At 39.1% G+C, this 27,863-nt stretch overlaps 1 protein-coding gene across 2 annotated transcripts in view; it reads left to right on the forward strand.

The window, feature by feature from the left end:
- Positions 1-27,863, forward strand: part of LOC148374975 (myosin-10) — a 54,568-nt gene that overhangs the window by 20,599 nt on the left and 6,106 nt on the right. The window contains exons 4-33 of one of the 2 annotated variants that reach the window (XM_088343160.1): positions 7,504-7,531; positions 8,829-8,931; positions 9,208-9,237; positions 12,619-12,711; positions 13,445-13,508; positions 13,741-13,839; positions 15,946-16,089; positions 16,230-16,325; positions 16,788-16,906; positions 17,023-17,175; positions 17,256-17,429; positions 17,510-17,683; positions 18,730-18,844; positions 20,193-20,386; positions 20,675-20,796; positions 20,917-20,986; positions 21,069-21,229; positions 21,327-21,435; positions 21,561-21,692; positions 21,780-21,986; positions 22,761-22,898; positions 23,015-23,138; positions 23,217-23,388; positions 24,287-24,499; positions 24,569-24,713; positions 24,804-25,010; positions 25,199-25,303; positions 26,965-27,117; positions 27,194-27,442; positions 27,578-27,790. In XM_088343160.1, coding sequence (XP_088199286.1) covers positions 7,504-7,531; positions 8,829-8,931; positions 9,208-9,237; positions 12,619-12,711; positions 13,445-13,508; positions 13,741-13,839; positions 15,946-16,089; positions 16,230-16,325; positions 16,788-16,906; positions 17,023-17,175; positions 17,256-17,429; positions 17,510-17,683; positions 18,730-18,844; positions 20,193-20,386; positions 20,675-20,796; positions 20,917-20,986; positions 21,069-21,229; positions 21,327-21,435; positions 21,561-21,692; positions 21,780-21,986; positions 22,761-22,898; positions 23,015-23,138; positions 23,217-23,388; positions 24,287-24,499; positions 24,569-24,713; positions 24,804-25,010; positions 25,199-25,303; positions 26,965-27,117; positions 27,194-27,442; positions 27,578-27,790 — 4,106 coding nt within the window. The remainder of the gene's footprint in view (positions 1-7,503; positions 7,532-8,828; positions 8,932-9,207; positions 9,238-12,618; positions 12,712-13,444; positions 13,509-13,740; positions 13,840-15,945; positions 16,090-16,229; positions 16,326-16,787; positions 16,907-17,022; positions 17,176-17,255; positions 17,430-17,509; positions 17,684-18,729; positions 18,845-20,192; positions 20,387-20,674; positions 20,797-20,916; positions 20,987-21,068; positions 21,230-21,326; positions 21,436-21,560; positions 21,693-21,779; positions 21,987-22,760; positions 22,899-23,014; positions 23,139-23,216; positions 23,389-24,286; positions 24,500-24,568; positions 24,714-24,803; positions 25,011-25,198; positions 25,304-26,964; positions 27,118-27,193; positions 27,443-27,577; positions 27,791-27,863) is intronic. The other variant, XM_088343168.1, reaches the window with a different exon arrangement.

Raw genomic sequence — 27,863 nt, forward strand, 5'->3', positions numbered from 1 at the left:
GAACAGGGGCCCCCTAAGAACAACTTAGGTGCCCTCAGAAATGAAATGAAATGAAATGATCTGCATTTATATAGCGCTTTTCAAGTCAATGAGTTCCCAAAGCGCTTTACAGTGTGCTTCACATTTCCCAATAGCGGCCTTGTATTGCAGCCATGTAAGACGCTAACCTGCTTATTGGGGATATTAGGGGTTCAGTGTCTTACCCAAGGACACTTCGACATGTAACACGGACAAGCCGGGATTCGAACTGGGATCCCTTAATCGCAAGACGAGCGCTCTACCTCCTGAGCTATTGCCGCCCCAGACCTGCTCTGAAATATTTCACCAGTGCTGGGTCACTGTGACTTTCTTGTAAAATATTTTTTTAGCAGTTGACTGAGTCATTTAACCCTACTTCCAATAATTACCCTGGTAATAACATACTAATAACATGATACGTTTTAGAAATGCATATTAAACGGTGTGCCCTTCGCGCTAATTAGTAACAAAAAATAGCTCATAGCTTGAAAAATGTTGGAGAACCTTGTGTTAAAAAATGGGTATTTTTTTTTTTTCTCAGCCCAAACTAATGATTGTAACTGAACAACATTTTAAATATGGACAGCCATGCGTTTTTTCATATCTTTCAAATGACCTAATTATTTCCCACAATGCTTTACTCTTAATTCAGTTCAGAATGACAGAATCTTTTCCCACCTTTCTCTTTCATCAGTTCAAAGTCTCTTGTGCTTTCCAAAGTCAGATATACAATACTGTATTCCAGTGCTACTACGGTCCGGTTCAATTTCTTTATGGCCCAATTAAAACATCAAGAATTTAGTATGTGAATAAAAATAGTTTGATAATGAGATAAAACATAATGCCTTTTCGTGTGTCGTTTGTATCCATATTGTGATAGTGTATAGGATCTGTCGTAATCCCCGCTTGATTCCCATTGCATCAGATTGTGGTCATCGACATAGTCCAATTGATCAATCAATGCACAATGTGGTATTTTTTTAATTCATTGTGCAACCATAGCCCTTACTGTGGTTTTAATTCCATAAGCCCAAAAAGTTCGGTTCGGTATTACAAAAGACTATTTTCGGGGGGGTGTCTTATGAACCGGTGTTCCTTATAGTGTGGAAAATACAGTAATGGTCTATGAATGACAACAGCTTCCTCTTGCCTTACTTGTGTGTGCGTGTGTGTTTGTTGTGTGTGTGTTGAAGTCTCCACCCACTACACAGAGGGGGTCCCTTTTTTCAGTGTGCTCATTTCAGCGAGGGCATTGACGCTCACTAACCCCCGATGACAAACTATTTTGGTCTGTGATCTCAGCTGCCAACTGCCATCTCTCGCCCAAACCTGAATCAACACTGAAACACCCAAGAGTTCTTCCGCAAGTATGTCACTGAGGGACAATGCTTATTATACACTATAGCACATTTCTAATATTGCGTTTCTTCTTTGTGTCGTGCCTCAGATGTGGCACTTTCACACTGCTGATATGTCTTTCCCGCTTTTTACATTTTTATCTGTTCATTAATCAGCACACAAGGAGCTGTTTTGTATACGGTCTGTCAACTCTTCTAGTTGTTGGAATTTTCACGCATGTTTAAATTTTGTTCATTAGCTCAACTCAACATTTGTGTATTACTGATTCGTGCTGAAAAATCACCTTAAAAGGAAGGTTGTGTTATTGATTTAAAAACTAACATTCCAAGTCATAAAAATCACTAAACCTTCAACACTGTCTGCTAAACACCTGCTTCTCATTTCCCCTGTACATGACAACCTGATGAAAATGGCGGCAACGGTGCAGAGGCCCCATTTCTGATGAGGCCGTCGAATTCCTGCACAGATGCAAAGATCGGCCAGTCGGCTCTGTGGAGATGACTGGCTTGCTTTTCATGGACTTGTGCATGCCTTTGAATGCCAAACTGGCAGCTGGTCCAACATCATGGAAATGACTAATGCTTAGTCATTCAGTGGTTTCAAAAAGTCACTGGGAATGCACTAAACATGCAGATTTACCTAAAAGTGTTTTATCTTGAAGCCAAAGTACTGCAAATAGGCTAACTTGTCACTTTCCATCATTAAAGACAACATTTTATGATGTCATTTGTAGCGCTTCTACTTTTTGTAGCAATAAGAAAATGAACTGCCCTGAGTAACTGTGGTTGCATGCTGGATATATGAAGAGCTGTTGTAGCTTGAGGACTTAACTATTTGTTGATTTTAATTAATTTAAGGGCCCGGTCACACAGCCGTTTGCGTCTGAATCACGGCCAGAAATTTCTGCCTGTGAAGCAGACGCTGTTGGACGCTTTGAGATCGCCATACAGACGAGATACAGCAGTGCTTTACACGCGGTCGGAAATGCACACGCGGTTGGCAGCGCGAAAAAGTTTTGCGCTCCTCAAAACTTTAGGGCCCGGTCACCTAGCCTTTCACGGGCGTATCGAGGCTGAATCACGGCCAGAAATTTCTGACCGTGAAGCAGACGATGTTGGACGCTTTGAGATCGCCATATAGACGAGATACAGCAGTGCTTTACACGCGGTCGGAAATTCACACGCGGTTGGCCGCGCAAAAAAGTTTTGCGCTGCTCAAAACTTTAGACCACGTGTTAACCGCGGGCGGCACACGAGGTAATGACGCGGAAATGACGCGGAAATGACGCGGAAATGACGCGGAACGACGTGCTCTGGCCGCGGCCAGGGCGTGGTTACACATGGGTAGGACGGGAAATTTCAGCGGGTAATCGTGGGTGGAGCACGGTCATAGCATGTTCTGCGCCTGTATCGCGGTGTTATTACGTGAAATTAGCGTGTTACGCATGTGACGGTCAAACGCCTTTCTCCGCGTATATACAGCGCGATTTGCCGAGCACAAGTCAGTTGTGCTCGAGACGTCAAGGGGTGGACATGGATCCCCGTCACCGTAGTGACCTCGTCTTAATCAATTTTTATTTCTTGACATTTCTTTTCATTTGATAACAAGATAATAAAATTAAAATGAAAAACTATTACAATAATAACATATTGGCTTCTTCGGTGCTATAGCTTGAAATCTTGATCTTCACGGGACTGTGCCTTGAGCGGTTATGATTTCTACAGCCCGGTGTTATGCCGAGAAATGCATCCCTGCCGTGAGATAAAACGAGGTAAAAAGTGGTTGTAGTAGCGAGGGGATGCAAATCTCGGCAAGGATGCATTTCTCGGCATAACGCCGGCTCGGCAGCTTTTATACCCGTGGTCCACACGAGAAAATGACGCGGAAATGACGCGATGAGGAAGCGGAACAGTCGCCGGCGTCTGTTTTGCGGGCATACCACCGATGAACAGCGGGTTGGCCAATTTTGCGCATTTTCCATCGCGTGCCACCACGGGCAAAAAAAAAACGCAAAATTTTACCCGCAATACAGACGCAAACGGCTGTGTGACCGGGCCCTTAAATAGGAGAAATTATGTTTAATGAGATTGAGATTCAGAGATAGAAATCTCAAGTTACGTCAATATAAAAATAAATTTGTACGGTATGGCAATACCTTGTTTTCTGTGTGGATTGTGTTCCAAAAAAGTCCCACGGTAGTCAAAACCTGTGAAGCAGAAACATCCATCCATCCATTATCCGTACTGCCTATCCTCAGTAACGTTGCGGGGCGGCACATTTCTGAGGTGATGGGTTCAAATCCAGCAACTAGCCTTCCTGTGCAGAGTTTGCATGTTCTCCCTGGGCTTGTGTGAGTTGTAGCTTCAGATCATCCGTTTTATGAGTGATGGATCTGGCATTGGGGAGATACAGGCTTTTGGGGTGACTTGTTGTTACATAGGCCCCACTACTGCTTTCTCTCGATGCTGCCTCAATCTTTGACCAGACCCTAAGAAAATTCCTCAGAGAACCTGCTGGTTATCAGTATTTCTTTGACCTCTTATGACTTTCCTCACAGTCCGATTTAGTTGATGAAATTATTTTCAATGTAACGAGCCACTTCAATTTTAGCTGTTGCTGTGCTTCAAGGTTTGTTGTGGGAGGACCCATTGACTTGAATTTGATGTGCGTTGTCTGCTGCAGAACACAATGCACAAAAACATCTGCAGTTTGGAAACCGGGAAAAGTTATTTGTGATACAGCGGGCGATTACTGTATTTCAAAATGTTTCATTTACTGTGTAATTTTTTAAAAAAAATGTATATTTGGCTGACTTGTTTTTTAGTTCCTTAATGTTTAAAGTTTAAATCATCTATTGAGTGTTTCATCTCAGTGAGGTTAGTCCCTTTACTTTTTAGGGGATAAAAATGGCAAAAGAAAAAACACAAAAGAGATCACAAATGACTGTCTTTGACTGGTCAAGCCTTCCTCTAAAAAAATTAATTTTCTATGCTAAAGAGAAAGGTGAACGAAATTATCCCACAAAAATGGTGTGAAAGATATAGTCATTAAAATCAAATTTATGTGGTTGTGTGAAGGTTGAAAACTTTTTTAAAGTTTGCATCACATCCAGAGATATTGTAATATTTGGACAAAGGGATTCACCTCTGTGGGAATATCCTTGTAGGGGAGCATGCGCATTACTCTTCTTTTGTTTTAATGAGTCAGATGAGAGAGTTGCCGATAATGCAGTGGTGGGTAAATGTCACAACTGTAATAGAAATGAGAAGTGCAAGTTCTTGGGATTTTTGATACGTGTGAAGTGGTTACCACGGCACTGAACCTTTCACTGCCTACAACCTTATTTTACAACTTCCATTATCAAGCAAATTTTGAGCTTAAGCAACAACGTGGAAGAAATGTGTTTACACCAAGTCAGTTTCAAGGACAACAAATGTTTGTAACAATTATTTTCCCCTCATTTACTTTCTGAATAACTTTGACCAAAGTTCCATTGTTAAATTTCTCAACGTCCATCCATTTTGCATACCGCTTACCCTCATCAGGCTCGCAGGATTGCTGGAGCCCATCCCAGCTGTCTTTGGGCTAGGGACACCCTAAGCAGGTTGCCAGTAGCAGGGCACAAAGAGACGGACAAATCACTCACTCATTCACAAGTAGGGACAATTTGGACCGACGAATTAACCTGAAATGCATATGTTGGGAATGTGGGAGGAAACCGCAGTGCCAGGAGGAAACCCATGCAATCACGGGGAGAACACAGGGAGGTTGGTAACTGTATTTGTACCAAGCACCTCAAAGCTTTGGGGCTGATGAGCTAACCACTTATCCACCGTGCCGCTGTACACAGTCTCAAAGTGAAATTATGTCAAGTTTAGGAAGTAAGGGTGAGTGCCGAAATAAAATGTAATTTTCTCTCTCATTTATTTCTTGAATGTTTGGTTGATGTAACAGTGCGTCAGAGATGCACCTTGTTATGTAACTTTAAACGGGACTAAACTAAGTTATTTAGACTTTGATTGATGCGGTGGGAGAACATGAAAACCACAGGAATGTGAAGAATTAAGGATTGGATGGGGCAGAGTGAGGGAGGGGGTGTTTCCCGGTCGGGTCCTGTGCAATAGCTCTGCACCTTTTTCATATTGGTTTCTTCTAAAATGGGCTCTTCCATCACACCATCACCTACCATAATTCGGAAGTGTAAACTTTGCTGTGACGTTTTACAGTGGCACTTACAATTCTCATGAGGTGTTGACCTCATAGAGATCTGACTTTTGAGAAAAATGACACTCCAGTAAAAATAAGATAGTAACCTTAGTAGTTGTAGATTCAACATTGTCCTCAGTCTTGCTGTAGAGGGGAAGTAGATGAAGAAAGATACGAGGTGCAAGAGAGACATTTGATGGGGAAGCCATGAACTTCCCAATGCATCACATTCATACATTCACACAAATACTAGTGCGTGCTTATGATATTGGTTGCTGCAACCCATTAGGGTTCAATGTCTGAGCTCTTCATTTCCTACTGGATCTATACAGAATAAATCAGAAATGCAAACACAACTTTAGTTTTCCAAAGACCTATTGAGCATAGACGACCTAATTGGGAATATTGATAAGTTCATAAATACAACAACTAGTGTCTTGGATGGTGTAAAATGATACTGTAAATGTGAAGGCTTTGCCGGTATATAGTTGAAAGCAAGTAGATGTGTTTCTGAATGTATCTCTCTAAAAATAAATATGAGTGTCGGTTTCTGCCAAAAAAAAATCCTCCAGATATGGTAGAGCTCAGGAAGAGAAAGCTAGTTTTAAACTAAGTACACTTAGGTCTCCTAGAAAGAAAATGCAAGCTTCTTAATTGACCTTAACTGGCTCTTCGGTGATAGTTGATAGAAGCTGGGTGTGTATCTCATTTATTCATATTTCTAAGAAAAATAATTGCCTTACATGTATTCGTTGCCCTTCAAAAATAGAGATATTCTTGGCTGGTGAAACAAAGTCATTAGGTCACACACCATCTTATAAAGGTTTTAGTTTAGATGTAGTTCAAACCCTTTGGTTTGTAGTTGTGCATACAGGGATTTTATAACAGGGTTCCCGCAGATCCTTGAAAAGTCTTAAAAGACATTGAATTCATTATTTTAAAAGACAAGGCCTTAATTTGCATTAAAATGTCTTAAATCCAATTTTAGAAAGTCTTAAAAATGTGAACACATCAATACTATTTAAATTTCCTCGAATCAAAAAAACATTAATAACATTTATCAATTGTCTTTTTTAATGATTTGCCAATGTACTTCCGTGGTAACTATCAAAACGGTGAGTGTAATCTTTTAGGTCAACCCATAAAATACATAGCTACTTCAGACAGACACGTTTTACTTTGGACCATGGCAAGGTGTACATTTAATAAGAAGTGGCTGTCCGGCAAACGTTTTTCACCATGGCTAAAAGCTGTGCCAGGTAATGTGTACAAGGCACAATGTATTGTGTGCAAGAATTTTTTTTTTTTTTTTCATTTGTTTTGTTTGTTTCAATTGTGGGTTTTTTGTTGACTTAGTCTTAATTTTGATTTCAAAAGGCAGTAAAAAGTCTTTATTAGTCTTGAATTTTTTGAACTTAACTTACCTTACGCTGTAGGTACCCTTTATAAGATATGCCTGAATTGTGGATTTCTCTTTTTTCCAAGGCTTATTCCAATGCACACGTCTCATAAGATAAATCATGCTGCAGTGTCCCAAACTACACAAGGACTAGATTGTTTTCTGCTGTAGTTATGATTCATTTAATCTGACAATTCAATGAATTCACACCTCAGAGAGCAGTCAATCCTGATTACTTGTTTTGTGCTGAAATGAAAGGTGAAAGACTGACGTATTGCTCAGTTTGTGAGACTTTCACTTGTGTTAATGAATAATTCTTCTGCAGAAAAACTTTGCTGGAGACTGACCCTTGCTATCTAATGTTTAACACCTCTTTTACTTTGATGCAACTATGGAGTTGTCTTAACAAGGACTGTGTGTATTTTGCCTTGAACAACTTCCAAATGTCCTCGTTTCCCACAGATTGTTTTAAGGATGCTGAAAATAAAAAATATGACATTGTTCTTTTCTCATCTTAACAGATCGCGAGGACCAATCAATCCTTTGCACGTGAGTATTGTGACTTTTGCATCTGCCTTTAATAAGATATCTTTATCCATAACTTGATTATAAATTCCCCTTTTAATTGCTATTTGCTGCCTGACTACCTTTATTAAACTTGTTTTACACTGTTGAAGAAATTACTGTCGAGAAGATAAATTCAAACAGTACAAAAGAAAAAACGTTGGTTTGCCAAGCCTTTGCACTGTTTGAACAGTAGGATACTTTCATTTTGTCATTTAACACAATAAGAATCCACATATTCATTGGTTATATGGAAATACTTTTCAAAACAAAGAACAGACTCCTATTTTTATTTTCTGGTGACCAGTTCAAGGCGTACCCTGCTTGAAAATGTCAGGTGTGATACAGCCCTAAGTTAAGCGTAGTGTGTATTAGCAATAATCTGGTTTTATATTGGTTATATCTATATGGTAAAAAATATTTTAGCAGTCTGATAACTTAAATTGTGTTTTTCCTTATAGTAAATGAAGAAAAAAAGAATGTTGATAATCATAGTGGCAACAATTACATCAGTGATGCCACTTAATCCAAGTTTCAGATGTTTAGCTATTGAGATGCTTGATTTACAGCCCCATACTTTTGTCTGAATAGGATGAATCAATTTGCTGCGTATTCCAAACATCGTAATATGGGGTGTCACTCTCAAAATAAGGGACTAACAGTTATAGATGCTTTCGATCAGTGATATTGGGTCAGCCAAAATTTACGAAGTCATTTGTCACTCACATAAATAGTTTTTGAGAGTAAAAGCTTTGCTATTTCAAGAAAAGTTTCCCAACGTGATATTTTGTCACTCTTGCATAACTATGATAACATGAAGCAAAATAGGATGCAATGACCCGCATTGCTGTGTCTGTATCCTGCCTATGCGGCCTCAGCTCTTGCATATTTAGTAAAAGCAGAGGGGCTAACAAGCAGCTTGGCTAAAGCCACTGGTATGTTGATGCATGTAGAACAGAGGGACTGCCTTCTCTCTTGGCCACGATTCTCCAAGTTCAGGGACCTGGTTGTGGGAAGTGTGGATTATGGCCCTTACTCAGCCCAGCTATGATTAGAAGCATGCCTGGAAACTGGTTACTAACCCACAAAACCGTATGGCGGGCCGATAAAGCATTTCAGCAGATGGTTGATTATCCATAACAACCTACGCTTCTGAACATTTACTCTTTCTTTAACTTTGAAGTTGTTATTTATTTTAGGTTTTTTTTACTAGTGTCATGTTTTAATCTGTATCTTTTCCTAAATTTACTTGCATTAACGATTAATCCTCAATTGCTTCCAGAGGTGAATCAGGCGCTGGTAAGACGGAGAATACAAAGAAAGTGATCCAGTATCTGGCTCATGTCGCATCTTCACACAAAGGACGCAAAGACCACAACATTCCAGTAAGAGCCCAACTCTGAGTCGAGATTTAGCCAATCTGTCTCTGTTATATATCCCTTTAACCTCAAAACTCAATGGTCACATTGACTATACAGTCACACTGTAAGAGAAGTTTGAATAGTTAGCTAAATAGAAGTCCAATGCTAATCAAAAGCTAACGTCATAGATTTGTGCCTAGCTTTTTCCTGCTTCATGTCATGCAAGGGCAGTGTTCATAGGAGCTTGGCGTGTACAGTATCTGACGTAATGCTTGCATTTTTTTTATCCGTAATATACAGCCAGAATCTCCCAAAGCATTCAAGCTTCAGGCAAGTGCATCTCTCGCTATTAATACAGTAATGATATTGCATGTTATCATATAAATATGTGTTTGCATGCAATTACAGTATCTTCCAACATTCTTTCATCCCATTAGTGCTCTGCATGATTAATTAAAAATTCTTTCCTCATGAGGTATTGCTTTATTCTGGTCCAGCTTCCCCTTGGGAGTGTTTGAGAGCCGCCAAATTTGCCATTAAATCACCAAGCGCATGACATCAAAGGCCATTATATCGTTTTTTTGTAACACATGTCAAATATACTCAAATCTGAAATCTTCCTCTGTATTGGGTACTGTTAGTCATCTACGTGTTTATGACATCTGTATTGTTTCAAATGAACCCACATGATTATCGACTAGTGTCACAATTCCTCAGATTTTCTAACACCAGTACACTCGAGTTGTAAAATACAAAAAACTGCACAGTACAGTACATAAATCAATACTTTTTGGGTAGTACACTGTACCATGGTCTATCTCTCTTTTGTCAACAGCTACCCTGCCGATGACATTTTGTATGTAATATAATAGTGCAAGACAAAGTAAACACATATGTTTTAATATTTAAGGGTGGACTCACACTAGGGCCATTTATTCTGTGTAATTCTGAAGCCTGACATTGCTGCTTCTCTTGTCCCACTTTGGCCTACACTTACATTTCTCTACAAAACCCTGGCTGGGCTCAGTTGCCTCCAAGATATGACATCACGTTGATTCACAAAAAAATAAGAAGACGCTGTTATAGGCAAGTGGCTGTTTAGTTGACTAAGCAGCACTATGGAGAGCGAACTGGTCAACACGGTTGCAAAAACTTTTTTCTTCTTTTTTTCCAGTTCTAATCGCTAGCTATACAGTATACGATACATTGCAAGTACATATGCGGCATCATTGTTAAATTTATCGTGCTCCCTTGACTGCGTTTAGCTCCTGCAAGCAAAACAATTTTTATTTAAAATGTTGTGATCCAGTGGCTATGGGCAAGGAACAGTAAACTTTGGGCCTCTAACTCCCGCTGCCATCCGTTGGACTTCCATTACACTGCTCCCCTTCTGCACCGCATCATTGATGAATCTCAGCAAAAGCCAGGGGGATGTGGACAGAGTGATTGAGAGAAAGCATGGTCGGAGGGGAAAATATGAGGTAATAGAACAGCAAACCACTTTGGAATGTCTGTCTATTCTGAGGTTGTACATCATTTCAGAGTTGTCAACTTCAAAAGGCGCTGAGTAATTGCTGCAGCAAAGGGAATGTTTGTTATGTTGCTCAAGAATACGTCCACTTCACTAGGATTATTTTAACCATCTTTTGAAGTTAAGTTCAAAATATGCTACACAAGTATGCGATACACAGACTTTTTCTCAGGCACTTGTCACTGTTATGAACCCATACACCTTGCTATGCAACTATGTGAAACAGTTACCGTAAAATCGACAAGCATACAGCAGCTAGCCAGTTATGGCATTGGGGTATTGGTGACACGAGGCAGCAGTTGGTATTCTTGCCATTTAGGGTTTTACCAACACCTAATGTTTATGTGATCTACATTTTATAAATGCAGTTATGTCTCACTTTGGTTTTAAGAAGTTCATGATTCTTAAAATATATGTGTACTTGTGAGGATTACTGGTACGGCCAGGAGATTTGTTGCTTGCTGGCAGCTCCAGAGTAAGTTTGTTGGGCCCTTTACTTAGTTATTCTGGCAGAGATCATCTGTCAAGACAACTTAGGTTGTCAGAAATGGTCATCTATAGTCAGCAATGAGGAGGAGAAGGGTTTGGCTGTGTTTGCTAGTGCTTTAATAGACAGGGCTTTCGCTAAATTCCATGGAACAGAATGCTGAAATCAGGTTTTTCGAGGAATACAGCACATGTTTCCTGGATGAAGGGGCACACATTTCAGCCAGTAGTCTTGGAAATCGATGGCTTCAGAAAGCGTATCTTTACAAACAGAGATCTAGCGTCCACTGGCAAACCACTTGGAATAGGCTTTACTCGCTATATGAAGCAGATGTGGTACAAAAATGTAATCGTTAACGACCATTTTTGTGTCTGGGCATTGAACTCACTCAGACTTATCAATTGACCTTGGGAATTCATACAGATTTTTGTTACACTTTTATATATTCATCCATACGCTAATATAGACTACGAATGAAAGATCAAGCTTAAACCTGGGATGCCCTGAACTTAAATACAGGAGATTTTAACAGTTGTAAACAGGGTAATTTGCTGGGAGTTCACACCAAATCTTGTCATGCTGATTGAAAGTAAAACGCGGAGCCACCTATCCTTTTTTATGTGGTAGCAAACAGAAAAATGCTTTTCTCATGCGTTATAATGTGTGGTCAAATTGCTCGTCTTTAGAGTGCTCACTTCATATTTGGTAGAGCAATTTAGATTTGACTCTGTTAAATCAGACTTCTTCTCCAAAGTGATATAGTTTCATTTTCAACAGCAACAGGCTTTAACTGTGTTTATATGTGCTTTGGGTAGCTCATTACAGCACTATTGTTCACAAACATAAACCGGGTCTATATGTTCTCACTTTTTTTACATGTTCTTAATTCAAATTGATTTTATATATGTTCATTTAGAAAGTACCTTAATTAATAAATCGAAGACATGTCTAATTAAACAAAAATAAAAAATGATGCGAAACTGAGTTATCTGATCCGTTTTACCCGTAATCAGGATTCAAGTCTAGACACATTTATTTGTATAGACCTTAACAAAAAAGAGTCTCAAAGGGCTGCAGTGGCCACAATTACAACATCCCCTAAACTGAAACCAGCATGCAGGAAAAGAAAAACTCCAAAGGAAAATTCGAAACCTCGAGAAAGGGCCACGCACGAGGTAATTTCCTTTCAGTACGACCAATCTGCAAGGGATGTCGCTTGGGCACCAGTACACAAAACAGTCATCATCATCAAGAAACCTAATTAATAACAGTATTTAAAGCCTTGTTGACCTCCGAATCACTTGTTGACACTATTTTTAGTCACAACACTGAAGTGAAACAATTGTGGTAAATTAAAACATACTAGGTTGAGGGTGTCGTGTATCAAAAATGGATGCAATTAAAAATATTTTAGAATTCATCACTTGAAAGTTCAAAACACTGCTTTGAAAATGTTTAATCACACCTGAGGGTTATTTCAAGATGTTAATAGTTATTATTTTTCATGTATTTTGTTTAAATCTGCACGTTTTAACCTCTACCGTACTTTTCACCTGATGATACTTCAACCTTGGTGTTTACATTTATATTTTTTTATTTTGACTTAAATGTGGTTTGGATGTCCTATATTGTACAGCTATTTCAGTTGTTCTCTTGCTCGATGAACTCCAACCTCGTTTTTTTCTCTCTGCAGGGTGAGTTGGAGCGCCAACTCCTTCAAGCTAACCCTATCCTGGAATCATTTGGTAATGCCAAGACAGTGAAAAATGACAACTCTTCTCGCTTTGTGAGTACACCGTTATGCACAAGTCATCTTCTATTTAGACATAAGTTCATGTGTGTTTAAGACTCAATGCAAACATTTCACTCAGCACAGCATTATCCATTAGTGTAGTTTATAGTTGCCCAAACAGTTTACCATGTAAAATATCCATTAGAATTAAAATACTCTATTTGCAACTTTCCTGGGACATGTTGTAAATACAGGAGTGGAATTTCAATATGTGAGCAAGTAGAGTACTTAAATGTTAAAAATCCCCAAATAATTTCAGAAAAGATGGCATTGTAATTACCATTAAAACAAAACACAGTATGGTTTCTATTTGCCTAAAATATGTCTATGTTACCCTGAATGTATGAATGTGCACAAAAAAATCAATCATGCAATGATGAAAGCTAACAATGGTTTAATCAAATGAAATTATGCTCAGAAAATTACAGGGATGCAGCTAATGATACTTATAACTAATATAAGTATACTGCATTAAAAGTTGGCCAAGGTATTGGTGGGGTATTCAGAAATCTCTCAGGTTTTGTATCAGTGTGTGCTTATTATTGAAGAACATATGTGAAGAAGAGTCTGGGAGCAGGACCCTTGAAGTTGTGTTGGATTTTGTTTTGCACCACATTTGTATTTGCTTTTACAGATACGAAATATCAGCAGTGAGTGAATGTTAAAGTGATTCAGCACATGTTGAGGATCCAACTGGGATTTTAATACGATATTTTCTTTCCTACAGGGCAAGTTCATCCGAATCAATTTTGATGTTGCGGGCTACATTGTTGGGGCCAACATTGAAACCTGTATCCTTGGCGCGATTAAAGATGAATTATGGCGCTCTTTCCTTTAGATAGTTTCTGTTGTCAGAATTATATAACAAAACGATTCACTTTAAGTTTTTTGGTGAATGTGCTTGAAGGAAATCCCTATCTTCAATCGTCAGCCATATTCCGTGTCTGGCCATCTATCAATTTCTGCAGCAATAAGAAAGGGACTGGCTTGAGTTTTGTTCTATTTCCTAACTTTTGCTGTCAGACCTTCTGGAGAAGTCTCGGGCAATCAGACAGGCCAAAGATGAACGAACTTTCCACATTTTCTACCGCTTGCTGGCAGGAGCAGGAGAGCATCTCAAAAGTGAGTTACTAATAACATTTAATTTAATATGTACTTTGTTTTTAAAGTGTTTAATCCTGATTTCCAAAGACATGTAGGTCCTAATTAACTCTGGAAACAAGAAATTCAATGCTTTCCTGTTCTATGCACTCAGTTTTACAGTGTAGGATGTGCCTTTAAAGAATCCATGACACTTTGAGCAACAACAAAATGGACACATTGTGTTCTTTTTATTTTGATTAGGGATGCACGATTATTATCGAATAGATAGTGACCATACAAATATCAGCCAAATTTGACATCACAGTTATCAGCCCCATACTAAAAAACTATACCCAATAATTCGTCAATTGGAGCCTAGCTGATATATAAATCTGCACACATACTCGGCCGAAAGATTCTAAGCATTTATGTTCACAATAATAATATGTCGTGATTTTTTATGTAAAAGGAAGTCTGATCTCTACCTATTTGTAATGTGCGTGGGGCATCGGGCTTTGTTCGTCAGGGTGCTTGAAATCTTTAAAAATGCTTACACTTTATTGTTGTCATTTCAAAGTTCGAAAAGTGCTTGTGAATGCTTGAAATTGTTGCCATGTCCCCAGGCAGTCAGACTCGTTAAACCACACATCAAATGGGTTAGAGTTGGGGTTAGGGAAATGAAATGCTTAGAAATGACGCCGACACGGCTGCTCTGGTGGGTTCACTAGGCCATTGCATTTGTTCTTGACTCGTGACTAACGGTAGCTTCCTTAAGTTTGTATGCCGTTGTCATGTGAAGTGTCATTGCCCCCCAATCGTGCTCAAGGGAACAGGTGAGGATACCAGGACGCTAGGTCCTGGTAAAATTGGAAAATTGGCTTTAAAAGTGCTTAACAAGTGATTGAATTTGGCCATGACAATGTGTACAAACTCTAATTGGAGTTTGGCAAAGATCAGTTCCAAGCTTTTGTGATTGAAATGGCTTCTAAACAAACCAATGTCTAAATGCTGACACAATGTCACTTTTCTTTAGACATACACACAATGTAATGTACATATTTAATGTTTTGTAAGTCTGTAGTGAGTACTGCTATAACTTTGCTTAATGTGTGCCGCCATGAAACTTCCATGGCTGTAATTGGCTAAACGTTTTCTTTACTCGATGTATTTTCCACGCTATCCATCAGCATTTGTATTTTTTTTTAAAATCATTATTCCTACTAATGTGTACAGCTAAGAGCCTAGATAATGCCACTTGATGGTATTCAGGTTTGGGAAACTTGTGTAATGTTTAGAATTGACTTATTTTCTGTAATAAACTTCCCAATAATCATATTACTTTTTACTTTCTACAATTTCTATATGTCAGTATTTTTGTGTTCATAACATAGTTTTATTACTGACAAATTGGGAGTCAGGTATTCGGTTAGTTGGTCATTCAGTCGGTGGGTTGGATTGTTTGGTTTCTTTGTTAGTAAAACCAAACTCTAGTCACTCCAATATTTAAAAGGTGTGTTTACCGGGGCTGTATAATGTTACATTGCACCCTCGTTTATCGAAGAGGTTACATTCTGAAAAGAACTCGTGATACGCAAAATCTGAAAGTAGAAACTTTTATTTGTATTTTTTTATGATTATTAAACAATTACCCTGTGACCCTAGAAAGGATAAGCGGTGCCGAAAACGGAAGGATTTTGTACAATTTGATACTCCATTGTTTATTGAAAACATAGAAAGAACCCTTTTACAGAACCAAGCATTCATTTCCTGAATACAAGTACTGTATAGTTTACTTATATATATTGTATCACTTTTTTTTTAACCAATACCAATTTTGCCAATTGTAATAAAATTCATGATGAAAATATGGGAAGGACGAGAACAGGAAAGGTGGTCCGCGTTATAGTACAATATATAGTATAGTAGTACAATTACTTGTAAAGAAAAACAAGAGACTAGAATAACAATGTATATTGTGTGTGTTTTTTGATATCGAGAAGCAGGATTTTATTTGAGTTGGTAGGAAAAAAATACGGTTATTGTGCATTCCTATTTTTTTTACTTCCTTATTTAAATAGCAAAATATAATCAACCTCTATGTATTGCATCCATTTAATAGTTTGAGGTCTTTATCTTCTATTGCAGCGGACCTGCTCCTTGAAAGCTTTAACAACTACAGATTCCTGTCAAATGGTAACATTCCTATCCCTGGCCAGCAAGACAAAGACAATTTCCAGGAGACTCTGGAGGCCATGCACATCATGAGCTTCTCCCATGATGAGATTGTGTGTAAGTATATGTTGTAGATCTATTGTTGAAAATCACTTGTTATGCTTCACAAGCCTTCACAGTGTTCCATCCCTCTAAGATTTTTGTGTGTCTGTGCGTGGGTGTGGGTGTCGTTTTTGTATTTTTTTATTCTATCCCAGGCATGTTGAAAGTAGTCTCCGCAGTGCTGCAATTCGGCAACATTGTCTTCAAGAAAGAACGGAATACAGATCAGGCCTCTATGCCTGAAAACACATGTAAGCTTTCAAAACACACACACACACACACACACACACGACACATGCACATAACAACAAACTTCATCCTTACAAATTATATCTTAATGCACCCTCGGTTTTCAACACAGCAGATGGTTAAAAACCATGTTGCACATATTTGCAAACTCAAATAAGTTAGATTGTCTTCCTGGTAGTTGAAAGTGGGATGATCTGATCAATCCAACAATGTGACAACAGGCCACTTATTTGTGTGTCAGTTTGATCAAAAATGCATTCCAAAAGTCATTTGTGTCATTGATTACATGGAGAATAATAGAGCAATTCTGCGATTTGGTCACATTTTTATGTTATTACTTTTCATAAAGATTAAAAATTTGTTATGTAGACATTTCATTTCCACTTTAAGTTTAAAGCGTGAAAAATAAAATCATAATTTAAACTATGGTAAAGCTTCAGTTTTTTTCTTTTTCTTTCTTTTAGCGGCACAGAAGCTTTGTCATCTTCTTGGGATGAACGTTATGGAGTTCACAAGAGCAATCCTGACTCCGAGGATAAAAGTAGGACGAGACTATGTACAGAAAGCACAGACCAAGGAACAGGCATGTAGTTATTTGACCCTATTGATTAGGAATATATTGCTAAAATTATTGTAATATTCAGTAATTTGTGGAATGAGTCATTTTTTTCTATTTATTTCACTTCACTCATTGCTCAGGCTGACTTTGCTGTTGAAGCTTTGGCCAAAGCTACATATGAGCGCCTGTTTCGCTGGCTCGTCCACCGCATCAACAAGGCCCTTGACAGGACCAAACGTCAGGGCGCATCTTTCATCGGCATTCTAGATATCGCTGGCTTTGAAATTTTTGAGGTAGAATTAAATTTAATTGTGCACCGCAAACTTGCGCATGTGATGTGTTAACGAACTTGACTTCCACTTCCCATTTCAAGCTGAACTCCTTCGAGCAGCTGTGCATTAACTACACCAACGAGAAGCTGCAGCAGCTCTTCAACCACACTATGTTCATCCTGGAACAGGAGGAATACCAGAGAGAGGGCATTGAGTGGAGCTTCATCGACTTTGGCCTTGACCTTCAACCTTGCATCGAACTCATAGAGAGGCCTGTTGGTGCTCCTTGTCCCTATGCATGAAATGTTCAGACCGCGTCGTATTTATTTGCATTAAGTCAACTTTGTCCCCTCAGAATAACCCTCCCGGTATTCTGGCTCTGCTGGATGAAGAGTGCTGGTTTCCTAAAGCCACAGACAAAACTTTTGTGGACAAAGTGCTACAGGAGCAAGGCACCCACACTAAATTCCAAAAACCGCGTCAGCTCAAAGACAAAGCTGACTTCTGCATTATCCACTACGCAGGGAGGGTATGTCACTTTGATGATCAAGAGCACAGCTTTTAGAGACGTGGAATGTTTTTGTACTATAGGTAGGATAAGCAAAAATGTATTAAATGACAGATACCTAAGAATAGTTTTCACATGACACAATTTTCTTCATACAATAGCCCAGTTTTTGTATTGGCGTCTCAGCTGCTGCTTCTGCAGGATTCTCACATCTGGTTCACATTGTTGTGAGACGGACAGTGTCGTCCAGCAGTAGTTATACTACAGAGGTTTGCTGTTTTCACTCCGTTGTGGCGCATAGTGATCTAAAAATCACATTATAGTATGCCGTTCCCATTGTAGAATGTCAGTCAGAATCGTTAATTTTAGAACCTCAAACATCTTAATTAGACCTAAATGTTTTGTTTGGCCTTCTTGAATATGTTTATTTCAACAACGAATTGCATATTAGTCTCTCAATGCCAAATATGGAAGAGTCTTTATCAAACATTCAAGCCAGGAGGCAGAATTTTCTTTCAACTAGTTCAAATAAATCCTCCGGGACAGAGCAGTACTGAAGATAAAATATGTGCAAATAGTGTGGGTTTGCTTTTGCAGGATTCTGATGAAACCCAGATGGGGAATTGACATTCCTCATCTCAGGTTCCTCACTATGTCAAGCACTAGGTATGTCGTTCTGTGATCCTGAACGGTTTTGAGTCTGTCAAGCACCGTGGCATTACAGGCTTATCCAATTAACCCAAACATAAGCCAACATTCTCCTTGATAGACCGGTCACTTGTCCATTCTTCCATCCATTAGCTGCACCGCTTATCCTCAGTGGGGTCACGGGAGTGCTGGAGCCCATCCCAGCTATCTTCGGGCAGTGGGCAGGGGACACGCTGAAATGGTTGCCAGCCAGTCACAGACTGTCATTTATGTAAAAAGAAAGTGGACAGGAACTAATTTGGTATTGAATGTGTCATTCAGGTACAATCCTAGTTATAACCTTTAGTACAACACATATCGCTGCCCTTCCAAAAGTATATGTGTAACTCAAAATGAAGCAAGAGTTTTATTTTTCTCAGGTTGATTATAAAGCTGATGAATGGCTCATGAAGAACATGGATCCCCTGAATGACAACGTTGCTACATTGCTGCATCAGTCCACTGACAAATTTGTTGCTGAACTCTGGAAAGATGGTGAGATGTTCCAACACCAACCTTTTTGCCCAATTGTGGAGGCAACACGAGAAATAACTCAAACGGGAGCATTCACAAGTGCTGTGTTATACAGAGAGGATAGAGATTCTTTGGAAAAAGTGTGCATTTGTTTCAAACATTTTAATGCCTAATTAAATGGCACAATGGATCTTCGATTTTTTTTGTACAATTATTGGACTAATGAAATTATGGAATTCCTTTAGATGATGTGTGTGTGCTCTTTAAAAAAATAACTGTTCAATACGTGAGTGTAGTTGAAGCCTACTTGTTTTATATACTAAGGATAACTCAGAGAAACCTACACTACTTTTTATGTTTTACATTACCTTTTTGGATTTGGATTTCATTATACTTTGGAAATTTCTCAAATACCATACATTTTCTTTGGATACTTTTAATGATAGTTTGTTTTCATGAAACCATTTCTTGATTTTGTTAACTTTTACTTTTCATTCCTGCCTGTAGTTCCTGTACGTTCGTACCTTGTCTATTTGTGTGGTGTCCTCAAAAAAACACAATATATTTGAATTTTAATGATACTTTACAGGTGTGGCAAACCCGGTCCTCAGGAGCCCCATGTCCTGTATGTTTTGGAGGTTTCTCTGCTCCAACAGAGATGCTGCCAATTTTCAGCTTGTTAGCAAGCTTTGTGAGAGCTTGATAATGATCCAGGTGATTGGAATCACCTGTATTGGAGCAGAGAAACTCCAAACACATGCAGGACATGGGGCTTTCGAGGACTGGGTTGGCCACCCCTGCTATACAATTTATTTTTAGACAATTAAAAACAATAAATGTCCTTACACTGACCCTTGTGGAACTCTACAGATAATGCTCATGAATCTTGAATAGCTGTCGCCAATCTGTACAATATTAAAATCTATTTGATAGATGTGACTTTATCTACCTATGAGTAATTCCTCGTTTTTCATATTGCTGTATTGTTTGATTAGTATACTGTGATTAATTGTATCTTCTTTTTAAAAAAAAACATTTGATTTCTCACACACAATTCAACAGAGTTGAGTCACCCGCCATACAACAACACAAACAAAAAATACATACAATTGACCTTTCCATAACAAGCAACAACAACAAAAAATTATCATAAAAGAAAAAAGACCTAAAAGGTGAGGTGGTTAGACATCAAGTAGAAAACTTCTCAAAATACTTTCAATTGAAGTCTTGCAGTGATGTTTTTTCATCATGTCATTGAATCTACAGTATACATTATCCTGCATTTATAATTCAGACTATATGTTTTTTTTAAAAAATGTATGCACCTTTATGCACATATTTCTAACAATGTCACATTTGTCATCACCAGTTGACCGGATCGTTGGACTGGACCAAGTCGCAGGCATGAACGAGACTGCATTTGGTGCTGCTTACAAAACTAAGAAGGGCATGTTTCGCACAGTGGGTCAGCTGTACAAAGAACAGCTGTCTAAACTGATGGCCACATTGAGAAACACTAATCCGAATTTTGTTCGCTGCATCATACCAAACCATGAGAAAAGAGTGAGTCACGAATTGCTTGCAGTCTTTATCACCTTGTTAAACAGAGCAATGTTCTCTGTCTTACATATGCAATGTAAAATGTGTGTTGTAGTTGCACATTGAAGAGTTTTAGAGCTATTTCATTGGTCTTCAATCAATTGCGTAACGTTAACCTGATTAATGCTGACCATAATGTGTTTATGACTTTACCATTATGTAACATGGACCAAAGTTGCTTTCTTCTTTGGGTCGTGATTTTGAGGTGCGTTTAATTTTATTTCCTGCTCTTGGTTGCTCTGTCTTCACCAGGCTGGTAAACTAGATCCACACCTGGTTCTGGATCAACTAAGGTGTAATGGTGTCCTGGAAGGGATCCGTATCTGCAGACAAGGCTTCCCCAACCGCATTATTTTCCAAGAGTTCAGACAGAGGTGTTTTGCTTTTGGTTTCACTGTTTTTATTCAATTGTACATCGTTTGGCTTATTCAATAAAACTATTTTGGAGGGAGAAAAAAGGCCTGCGATATATTACCTTTAACATTTGTGTCCAGGTATGAGATTCTCACTCCAAATGCCATTCCTAAAGGCTTTATGGATGGCAAGCAGGCCTGTGAAAGAATGGTTAGAAAGCGGAAAATCATCAACTTTTTTTAGCTATTATTTATAGTTTCATTGCTGTTTTGAATTGTTCCCTCTTTGGTAGATCAAATCCCTAGAACTCGACAACAACCTGTTTCGTATCGGCCAGAGTAAAATCTTCTTCAGAGCGGGGGTGCTGGCCCACTTGGAGGAAGAGCGTGACCTGAAGATTACTGACATTATTATTTACTTCCAGGCTGCTTGTCGTGGCTTTTTGGCACGCAAGTAAGAGTTGCTAATGCCTGACTACTCTATGCGAAAACTGATTTTTGTGGCAAGCACATGGTCTTTATGTTCAATTTTCTCTTACGTGTTGCTTCAGATCCTTTGGCAAAAAGCAGCAACAGCTCAGTGCACTTAAGGTTCTCCAAAGAAACTGTGCTGCATACTTGAAGCTGCGTCACTGGCAGTGGTGGAGACTCTTCACTAAGGTGTGTTCTTCTGCGTTCCACTAGATGACAGAACTAATCAGATTGGATTTCAAAATCATACCCTGTTCCTTCCACAATTCACAGAGATTTAATTCAATCAACTGTATTTACCAATCCCAATACAGGTGAAGCCATTGCTACAGGTCACCAGACAAGAAGAAGAAATGCAGGCAAAGGATGAGGAACTGGTCAAAGTTAAGGAGAAGCATACAAAGGTGGAAGGACAGTTGGTAGAAATGGAACTGAAACACCAACAGGTTAGACATGACAATATAAAAAGTGGAAAATACTTTCAATGCTTCCTGTGATTTCTGCGATGTTCATTTAGCGTTGTTGTCTGGTAGTTAACTGAGGAGAAAAACATCCTAGCGGAGCAGTTGCAAGCAGAGACTGAGCTATTTGCAGAGGCTGAGGAGATGAGATCCCGCCTGGCTACTAAGAAACAAGAGCTAGAGGAGATCCTTCATGACCTCGAGTCCAGACTCGAGGAAGAAGAGGAGAGAGCCCAGGGTATGGTAAACGAGAAGAAGAAGATGCAGACCCATATCCAGGTGAGGCCCGAATATACCCCAAAAATATTTTTTTTAAAACTTACTTTGCGAAAAGTGGCCTCTAAAAATTTGTTTTATGCTGGGGTGTGTAATCTCTTTGACTTGGCCACATAAGGTTTGTAAAATTTGAAAAGGGCAGCCAAACTAAGAACATTTATAGGAAATCGTTGGGCCAAATAGACAATAAAAAAGGTTGCATGTAGTGTACGAACCCCAAAGCTGAGTAAACACACAAATGAATGTAGAACCATAAATTACAAATGTCTGTACAGTGAACTCTGCCACATAACTCTCATCGAGATAGTACATTTCTGTACAAGTAAAAGTAGAGTTAAAAGAGATTCTAGCGATTGAAGCTGTTCTCTGCTCAAAAGTGATGTAATTCATAGAGAATACATTAGATTAAAAAACAACACATTTATTCCATAGATAACTTGGAATCTAGAGCTCAGTATCCTTTTATATTTCAGAGTGTCCATGGCTTATGAAAGAGACAGGGTTATGGCTAATAATAACAATGATATTAATAAAAAGATAATGGTTCAAAAAGTAAATAAAAACAGGGGATAATGGGAGAGGGAACACTGTTGATGACCGTGTTAGTCTGACTTTTTTCATGCAGATTGTTAGTGCAGGTTAAATATTCCTGTTGGTGCACAGCGTGGAAAATGTGACCTATTTTCTTTGGAAATGGTTGTAAATCTACTACCTGGAATACACACAAAAACATTATATTTTCTGAAATTAATTGTGTATGCCTACATCATTTGGTAGGACCTGGAGGAGCAGTTGGATGAGGAGGAGGCTGCTCGACAGAAGCTGCAGCTTGAAAAAGTAACGGCTGAGGCCAAAATGAAGAAATATGAAGAAGACATTTTGCTGCTAGAGGATCAAAACACAAAGTTTGTCAAGGTGAGTAGCAGAATTTTGGTCTCAGTGAAGTTTCAGACTAAATATGACTTCAAAGTAAATTAATAATTGAATGATTATAACAACCCTAGAGTGTATATATTGTATGCACCTTTTAGGAAAAAAAGTCCTTGGAGGACCGTATCAATGAAATGACAGTTTTCCTCGCTGAAGAAGAAGATAAGGCTAAGAACCTGGGAAAGGTCAAAAACAAGCAAGAGATTATGATGGCTGACTTAGAGGGTAAAGGATTTTTTTTTCACGTGAAAGATGACCATCACTTCTTCACACACCTTTAACATTGTCCAATTTTAAATCCAGAGAGACTTAAGAAGGAAGAAAAGACCCGTCAGGAGCTTGAAAAGGCTAAACGGAAGCTGGATGGCGAAACTTCAGACTTCCAGGACCAGATCAACGAGTTCCAGGCCCAGATTGAGGAGTTAAAAACCCAAATCAGCAAGAAAGAAGACGAACAGCAGTTACTTCAGACAAGGTCAAGTCACAATTATTTGTACAGCCCACAGAGTCTCAAAAGTGTCTGTCCCAATGGTAGATATTACAACATCCCCTGATCTGTAACCAGTATAAGGCCAAAAGAAAAACTCAAAAAACCCAGAATGAGGAAAATAGGAAACTTTCGGAAAGGGGCTCACATGAAATAATCCCCCAAGGTAGGAAATCCGTCACAGAGGAAGATGGTTACCATCAGAATACCTTGTGCCTGAGTCAGAGATAAACGTGGGTATTTGTAGTTTATTACTGGTGGTTACAACACCATGACAGTGACGATAGAAATGCCGTCACCACATTTAATATGGATGCACTCTGATGTGTCACCTGCTCCTTTTATGTGCTGAATTTTATTGCTCTGAGAGCGTAAAAACAAAAATACAGAACAGGTCTTATAACGTGGGTCAGAACCAACAAAGTATTTATTCTCATATTTTGTCATTGTGTAATTGGTTGCCCTGTCATCAGTAGGTGTATGACCAATGTGGTAATGTCAGTATGCTCTACTGTTTATTAGCAGGTGGTGTTCAATACTCTAAAAAACAACTTGTGCAATGAAAATACCTTAAATGCTATATGAAAGCGTGTGCGCATTTTTATTTGTCAAAATAGGTCAATCATTAAATACAAATTACTATTCATGATGATTTGAGCGATAATCCTTTCCAAGAAGTCAGAAGGTAGGAGGAGCAAACGTCTCATCATATAAGAATGCACATGTCCAATGTCTAACAGTAACTTTGTCTTTGCTGCCATCAAGTGGTCACATATTTCAAAAGGCTGATTTTTCATCTTTTTTTGTATAGAAAAAAAAGAAGGAAAAGTTGCTTGTTTGGACCACTTAATACTTAAATGTTGATTTTGTGTTTGACGTATTACAGGGGTGAAGATGAGGTCAACCAGAAAAACAACGCTCTGAAACAAGTGCGGGAGCTACAAGCGCAACTGTGTGAGTTGCAAGAGGACATGGAGTTGGAGAAGCAGGCCAGGAACAAGGCTGAAAAGCTAAAGAGAGATTTGAGTGAAGAACTGGAGGCTCTCAAGACAGAACTGGAGGACACCCTTGATACAACCGCCGCCCAGCAGGAGCTAAGGTAACACTTACGGGATTTGTCTCATTGTTGGATATTACAAATAAGGAATGTTCAAAATGTCATTTTTAGGACAAAGAGAGAGCAAGAAGTTGCAGAGCTGAAGAAGGCCATTGAGGATGAGGCCAAAAACCACGAGTCTCAGATACAAGATATGCGGCAGAGGCATGCCACTGCTTTAGAAGAGCTCTCCGAGCAACTTGAACAGGCCAAGAGGGTGAGTTGCCTTCCTCCGAAACCTCATATGCCGTATTCAAATTAAAATAGCAAATCATTTTTCTCCCTAATGTATTCCACAACAAATTAGTTCAAAGCTAATCTGGAGAAGACCAAGCAGAGCCAGGAGAACGCCTACAAGGAGATGGCTTGTGAGGTCAAAAGCCTTCAACAGGCCAAGACAGACTCGGAGCACAAACGGAAGAAAGTGGAGGGTCAGCTGCAGGAGCTCACTGCCCGAAACACCGAAGGCGAGCGGGCCAAGGGCGAGCTGATGGAACGTGTGCACAAACTGCAGGTGACGAACATTTACTTAGATTTCAAATGTTTTGGATCACCAAACGGACATCGATTACACTATCAATGGGCGGGAGCTTATTTTTTGGTACCAAAAACGAAATGTTTCTTGTAAATCTTTGAAAATAAAGCTGAAAAGTTATGTTTTATACAAAACAACCAAACAACAATCCCATTTTTCCCATTCAGACTGAACTTGACAATGTATCCACCTTGCTAGAAGATTCTGAGAGAAAAGGCATCAAGATGGCTAAAGATGTTGCTGGACTCGAAAGTCAACTTCAAGACTCACAGGTGCTGCACACAATCCCCAAATGTTCCTCATAAAATGAAATGTAATCAACGGGTTTTTCTACCAAAACATTAGACGAACTGCAATATTGTTGCACAGTTCAAGGGAGGGGGGGCAATGATAAGTCTGGTGTGCGTTGGTTCGTCTTGCATTCGTCTCTCTTTCATTCTATCTCCAACAGGCCAAGCCTCACTCTCTCAGGACCCCTTAGCTGCCCCCGGTGCTTGTTCACAAAAACATGACTACGAGTGGAAAAGTTTTCCAAAAATAACACAAAAATGCTTTATAATTAAAGTGAACCAAAACAAAAAAATAACAAACAAGTATGAACAAATAAATTAAATTACATGACAATAAATGAAGAGTGCAATAACATGCCTGGGGGGTGTTCCCTGTTACAAGCACCCATTCATCATTCATTCATTTACTTCATGCACTAATGGGTCTTACAATATGCAAAGTCACAGCATAAGTTGCTAATTTCACGATATTAATAGCACCCTCTTGTGGCTAGTTTAAAAGAGCAGTGTAATTTGATAAAGGAGTTTTGGGCCACTTTCGTGGTTATGCCCTTAATGTTCCTAAAATTGAATGCTGTTCTTGATCCGTTTGGAGTATATGGGTGGTTTTGGTCTATTTCGAAAGCAAAGATTGAAATTTCGTCCCAAAAGTGAAATAATCACGGCAAGTGCAAATAACATTGAGGAATCTGAGTTTGAACACACAGCAAGAGAAGGTTTTTATTCTCGCCTGAATTTTTTTTATACATTTATGTTGTGAATTTCTTCTGATAACCAATGGGTCAATCATCATTACATCCGGTTACTACTAGCTAAATATATTCGAAGCTAATAAAGGGGATCTTGTTTTTAGCAATACAGGCCATTATAGGCTAACGCGGGCTGATGACTGTGAAAAAAGCCTGCTATTGGCCGAGAGTGTTGTCATTCGAAAGGACAGAGGCTAACAGCTATAATGGGAATCATTTTACGAGTCTGATTATTTGTAAGCGGAAGTTGTGGCGAAACAAAAGGGTTACATCAAGAAAAGTCCTACGATGTAGAAATGCTTTTAGGAAGATTTTTTTAATTTGCCGGCATTATTGTGTGTTTGATGCCATTTTTGCATACATTCAACTCACTTGATGACTACAAGGGGATGGAATTGCTGAGCTACACCGGCTTCATAGTTTTTGGGTATCTGATCATTGTGTTTCCGTGATGAGCATATTTTGATCCTCATATTTTCAATCCCAATATTTTAAGCTTTCTCATGATATGTGGTATGATGTATTTAATTTACTGGTCACATTGTACGGACACAATTTTGTTTATCAACACTCCGACAGTGCTGGGGTTTAAGACCACCATTAATATGTCCATCGAGAAAGTTTTTTTCTCATGATATCCACTAAAATAATTTCCTCCCATTGCGGCTAAACGTTTCATTGTCAACTAAACTACATTGACCACAAAATGACCCGGCTTATTCATTTGTCAGAAACCTTTTTTTTTTCTCCATACTATATTTGTTTTGGTTTTACAGTATCGTGATATAGTTCAAGATAATGATAAGCTACTCAAAATATTGTGATAAATTGTATTGCAAGATCATATCATATCCCTTTCAGCGAAAACAGATTGATTTATTATTTCTATCATAGGAGCTGCTCCAGGAGGAGACCCGTCAGAAACTGAACCTCAGCAGTCGCATGCGCCAGTTGGAGGAGGAAAAGAATGCCCTCCAAGAGCAACAAGAGGAAGATGAGGTAGCCCGCAAAAACGTGGAAAAACAGTTGTTGACCCTTCAGGCTCAGGTAAGTCAGATCATCCTCAAATGTTAGTTGTCTTGTTTGATTCTCAGAAAACTTTGTTTTTTTTATCCATCTGTAGCTTTCTGAGAGCAAAAAGAAGCTTGAGGATGATGTTGGCACAATAGACAGCCTGGAAGAGGCGAAGAAGAAGCTACAAAAAGACATGGAGACATTGGGTCAACGTCTGGAAGAGAAGACCACCGCTTTCGAGAAGATGGAGAAGACAAAGACTCGTCTGCAGCAGGAGCTGGACGATCTGACGGTTGACTTGGATCACCAGAGGCAAAGTGTCTCCAACCTGGAGAAGAAACAAAAGAAGTTTGACCAGGTGAGATATTCAATTGAGTGTCAGAGACATGCAATTTCCTATGCTAGTTTTTGATTTGTGAGATTGAAAAAAAAAATCCTGTTCGCAAATGTGACACAAATATTGTCTTTCTTATACATATCTTCTTGTCTGTAGTTGCTGGCCGAGGAGAAAAGCATTTCAGCCCGCTATGCAGAAGAACGTGACCGGGCAGAAGCTGAGGCCAGAGAGAAGGAAACAAAGGCTCTGTCAATGACCAGAGCGCTGGATGAAGCTCTGGAAGCCAAAGAAGAGCTGGAGAGGGTCAACAAGCAGCTTCGCGCTGAAATGGAAGATCTGATGAACTCGAAAGACGACGTGGGCAAGAATGTGAGCCTCACCAGACAAAGAAATCATGTTTGGTTCTCTTATGGAAAGCATTACTTACATCCTTTGATCTCCT

Source organism: Urocampus carinirostris, chromosome 1, assembly GCF_059441175.1.
Source record: "Urocampus carinirostris isolate Australia breed hairy pipefish chromosome 1, RoL_Ucar_1.0, whole genome shotgun sequence".
In the NCBI taxonomy this organism is placed as follows: Eukaryota; Metazoa; Chordata; class Actinopteri; order Syngnathiformes; family Syngnathidae; genus Urocampus; species Urocampus carinirostris.